Genomic DNA, 5,095 nt, shown 5'->3' on the forward strand with positions numbered 1-5,095 from the left:
CCATACGTTACAAGTCAAGTAACGTATGGCATTATGGCATACACTACTTTGAGGCATAAAGGGAGGGGTCAGCCCACGTGGGCGCCCCTCCTTGCCTCTTGCTAACACCTCCTTTTTCTTTCAGATTAGCAGACATTACTTGTTTTGAACTTGGTGCATGGAGCCATACACCATATTGAGTATTGTCCCTAGAATGAGTTGATCTTGAAATGGGTTCCTTGAGACAACCATTAACATCATGTTTGATTAAGCCACACTAAAAGCAGAAGTTTTCAAGTCTTTCGTACTTAAAGATATCCAAACTTTGTTACCTTGAAAGTTGAGAAGGATTCCTCGCATTAATGGTTTAGTAATATCAATACCGACTTTGACTCCGAGGTAAGGCCCCCAACCAGCTCCTTCTTCATCAACATCCACATCCTTGACCTCCCCTATCATTTGCCTCTGTCAGTTTTAGGTTGTGCCACTTCTCGATGATTTCCTCCATCGACCTCACCTCCACCACCTTTCGCAAAAGGTGCTTTTAAAACGTACTCCCTCCTCAGCGAAGCTAGGAGACCGAGAAAATCTATCATTAATAAGTGCTTCATTGTCAATTTTTATGTATTTTGCTTACTTTTTTTTATTTGTAGATGACTATTTTCAGAGATTTTTGTCTTGTTTTATTGTACAAAACTATTTGCGGCGATGACTTTTATCTAATGCAAATACATTATTTGTGGCAATCAAAATCACCAAAAAAATCTTTTTTGCGACCATTTTATATGTTCGCCGCAAAACAACATTTAAGACGAGACATTGGCGATCACTCTGCTATTAAAAATGGATGGAAATATTTATTTAAGCTGATTTTTAATATCAAAATCGTCAGGAAAAACCTTATTTCTTGCGGTGTTCCTCCAATCACTCTTCGCTCCAGTAAGGAAATTTACTTGTTGTGGAGAGAACAAATCTAGGCCTTGGCCGCAAAGCTAAGACCTTATGGACCATCTCATTAGAGACACGGCACCATCACCGCAATCTGAATCACAACTCAATGGTGCTACCTCTAGTACGAAAACAGACCTCAGTCAAACTTTCCGCCATTGACAACACAGATCTTCTTCTCCATGGATGGATAATAGGCACCCTCTTAGCAGAGGTTTTCAGCCTTTAGTGGGTCTTTGAATCCTCCAACCACATTGGACCCCAAAGTTCTTATATCTGAGAAACTAATTAACGGAGAAGATACCCCTAGCTTATTCCGTACAATGTATCTCTAGTTTATTCCTCACAAATTTAACATGCGTAAGCCACCAAATATGAGCAAATGTTCAGAAAGCAGAAAAAATGAAAGAATATGGTTTGAGGGTTGAATTAAAATTGGAGATCAAGACAAATAAAGAGGATGTCATAAAAAAATAGCACCAGGTTTATAAGAACACTTAAAAATTACAAAATGCAATAACTAAAAAAAATATACAACACAGCACCAGCAAGCTCAGTCCCAATTGTTAAAAGGGTTATTCTATTTTCAAGCCGGTGTGTAGAGCACGCCATCAACATCACTTAAATGGTAAAATTTGATTTATAAGATTCAAATTTTAATATTTATCTCTCAAATCAAATTATGTCATGTAAACATTTTACTAAGTGTGCTCTACACACCAGCTTGAGAATATAATTTTTCTAGCTAAAAAGTAAACTATAGCAAAAATAAGCACTAAAGTGGGGAACTTAATTGGCCGGAGATTATCACAATATAGTTTGCCCTCAGTTGGTAACTCAGGTATACTGCTCAGTAGTTTTAATAGGGTCTCTTAACTTGATCCTTTTCTTCATCATCTCAGCCAACCTCGCAAAAACATTGGAGACTTCAAACTTACCAGAAAACTTCATCTTCCGAGCCAACTCCTCAAGTATGTTCGGTTTCCCAGCTCTAGAGAAATCAGCTGCAAACTTGTTGTAATCAAGCTGAGGTACTTTCATTCCCTTCTCTATCATTTCCTCCAAATATTTGCAAGCCTCCCCCGATCTTCCCTGACTTATGAGGCCTCCAATGAAAACTGTATAGGAATTATTGTCGGGGCAACAACCCTTCTGGATCATCTCATCCCAAACCGCACAACCCATTTCATAGTTTCTTGTTTGAAAGTAGGATTTCATTATCATGTTATAAGTGTGGATTGATGGTTCAATGCCATCCTGAATCATCTTCTTACATATCCTCACCGCATCATCTGGCATTCGTCTACTAGTCATCAATTTAATCAAGGCATTGTAGGTGCGGCCATCAGGAAGTAAACTCTTTTCTTTCATCTCCTTCAGCAATCCAAATACTGTGTCCATATTCTCCCGGTTCCCAAAACCTGTGATCAAACACGTGTAAACAGCAGCATCTGGCTGGAATCCAGATTCAGTCATTTCATCAAAACATTCAACTGCTTCTTTCATTCTTCTTTGCTTGCACAAATCCCGAATAAAAATTGTATAGCTCCTAATGTTGGGTGATGGACCCGTGGCCTTCATGACTTCAAACAACTTGATGGCATCAGACCTCTTCTTACACTTCAACAACCCTTCAAGCATAATATTATGCGCAACTATATCAGGTTTAAATCCTTTTTCAACCATCTCGTTCCACACTCTCCCTGCTTCCATTAAATTCTTCACCCTACAGCAACCATTAAGCAAGACTGTATAAGTTTGCAAATTTTGTGTAAACCTATCTTTTAACTTCTCAAAAAGTGCCAGCGCTTCTTTACCAAGCTTTGCCCTCCCAAGAGTATCAAGCAAGCAATTAATTGTATCAACACCCACCTTAAATTTATACTTCTTCATTAGTTCAAAAAGTCCAACAGCTTTCTTCCTTTCCTTTGCAGCAGCAAAAGCTTTAATTGAAATCATAAAAGTTTCCATTGTCAATAGCCCTTTCTCACCCATTTCTTCAATCATTGACACCATGGTCTCAAACTGCCTCGTCTTACCTAATACATTTATCATCGCATTATAAGTCCTTGAATCATGGGCAAAACCTGGCTTCTGCCCCACCCAATTGAAAAACCGTAAGGCCGGTTTTCGAGCATGTTTGAACCGTCCCAACACATCCACAACCAAATCTTGCGACAAATCAATCCCACATTCATCTAGAACGGCCTCCATATTCCTGTCCAATGCAAACAATTCATCGATCACCTTGCATACTCTATCGACCTCATTCGGGTCCGCACCTGACTTAACCTCATCGCCTCTGGTACAGTCATCATCAGCACTATCATCCTCCCCACTCTCATTTTCAGCATCAGAATCTGCACCACTGCCTGTCACACTAGTAAACCCCCTAAAACTACAATCTAACAACTTTCCTGGTAAATTAACAATCTGAAAATCGTGAAGTCTCCCATTGATGACCCTAGAACTTGTTATAAGAAAGTTTTCTTTGGTGAAAATACGAAATCCCATATGGTTCAAATCTAGCACTTTTCCTCGAGTATGAAAAATGGGCAATGATCCATTTCCAAGATTGGAAATTCTACAGCTGCGAATTAGCAATTTTTCTTGTAGATCAGAGAGTGAAGTGGGGTATGGCAAAAGAAGTGGAACTTGACAAGGAGAATGATATAGACTACAATGAGGAGGAGAATGAAACATACGAGACAGGGGCATAGAGCTACCGCAAGGAAGTCGGACTTGCTTTCTTCGACGTCGTTCTTGTCCATGTCCCTGATCGAGAACGAGTAGCTGGGTGGTGGTGAAGTGGCCATTGAGATTGGGTATAACGGTTGAATGGGATCGAGAGTACCGGCAGTGACCGAGCAAGGTCGAGGCTTTGGAGGGTTTCCTTAGAGAGAGAGCCATTGGGCAGCCACATGTAACTATGGAAGAGTGACAAAAGGAGTGCTGTTGTGTACCCAAAACTTGAATGTTTGAAGGAATGGAAAATCAAGGAAATGAAAGACGAACAAAGAAACTGACTGCTACGGTGGTAGTCGACCTCCGGGAGGATTTTTCCCAGCGAAAAGGAGATAGGGGATATGAAATTGTATCCAACTTCAATGAATTCTGCTTATAAACATTTGACCATTAAATAAAGTAGAAATTGTATACTAATATGAAATCGTATACAAAATTTGACTTTGATCCCATTTAAAAAAAAAAAAAAACTTGAAAATTAAAAATTTCATTAAAATAAAATTAAGAATATACAAAAATAAAAAAATGCAATAACAGTAAAATCTTGTTACAATCGGAGGCAGTTTATTATAAATTGAGGTTTGAAGCAAACAAATATGAAAGGAGAAATGATAGTTTGCCGTCTCAGTTATATGCTGTTTACTTTACTCTATTGACGTGGCACAAGCTACGTGATTTATTAAAAAAATTTGAAAACAAAAACATATAAAGAATAAAGAGAATTTAAGATTTCATCTTTTTATATTTTTTATCGTTATTTTGTTTTGAATATATATATATATATATTAATAAATTACATGGCGCCACATCAATAAGACAAAAATAGCGGTATAAGTGGGGCGGCATTGTTGCAATGCTCATATAAATGAGACTCTTTTGCTTTTAATATCATAATATAATGATTTTGTATGTTAAGAATAAGAAATAATTATTTAAAATATATAGTCCTCAATTTTTATATTTAAATTATGGATCAAATTTTCATATTCAAGTTTTGTTAATCTATTAATTTTAATTAATAATATTGTTTCTCATTTTATCTTTCTTGTGATATAATCAATCATAAGTATAATATTATCAATTTTAATTTCAAAATCATATTTTCTCCATAAGCTATAAGCTCAAAAAAATGATACGATTGAAAATAAATCTAACATATAAATCTTAGGATAATACATATAGTGATTGTGATTATAATTGCTCAAAAATTAGAATAGCATCCAGCTAAAATATAAGCCATCAAATTCTCCAGTCGCCGATCTATTGGACGGTAGAAAAAAACCGATCAAAAGAGCGGCGCGTATGTCTCACGCGATACTCACACTACGCGTGAGCCTCACGCGCCACCATGCCATGGGGAATCTACTATTGCCACGTTTGGCACCATTGGAGTCAGCGGTTTCGGATCTCTTAGATTTGACTT

At 37.4% G+C, this 5,095-nt stretch overlaps 1 protein-coding gene across 1 annotated transcript; it reads right to left on the reverse strand.

Moving 5' to 3' along the window:
* Positions 1 to 1,378: 1,378 nt before the first annotated feature.
* LOC108983747 (pentatricopeptide repeat-containing protein At3g62470, mitochondrial-like) lies at positions 1,379 to 4,016 on the reverse strand. The gene is made up of 2 exons (XM_018955493.2): positions 3,654 to 4,016; positions 1,379 to 3,517 (listed from the first exon to the last, which is right to left on the reverse strand). Exons 1-2 carry the CDS (start codon positions 3,848 to 3,850, stop codon positions 1,765 to 1,767), a joined length of 1,950 nt encoding a protein of 649 aa, XP_018811038.1. The 5' UTR covers positions 3,851 to 4,016; the 3' UTR covers positions 1,379 to 1,764.
* Positions 4,017 to 5,095: the final 1,079 nt, after the last annotated feature.

The sequence above is a fragment of the Juglans regia genome, chromosome 8, assembly GCF_001411555.2.
Source record: "Juglans regia cultivar Chandler chromosome 8, Walnut 2.0, whole genome shotgun sequence".
NCBI classification, from domain to species: domain Eukaryota; kingdom Viridiplantae; phylum Streptophyta; class Magnoliopsida; order Fagales; family Juglandaceae; genus Juglans; species Juglans regia.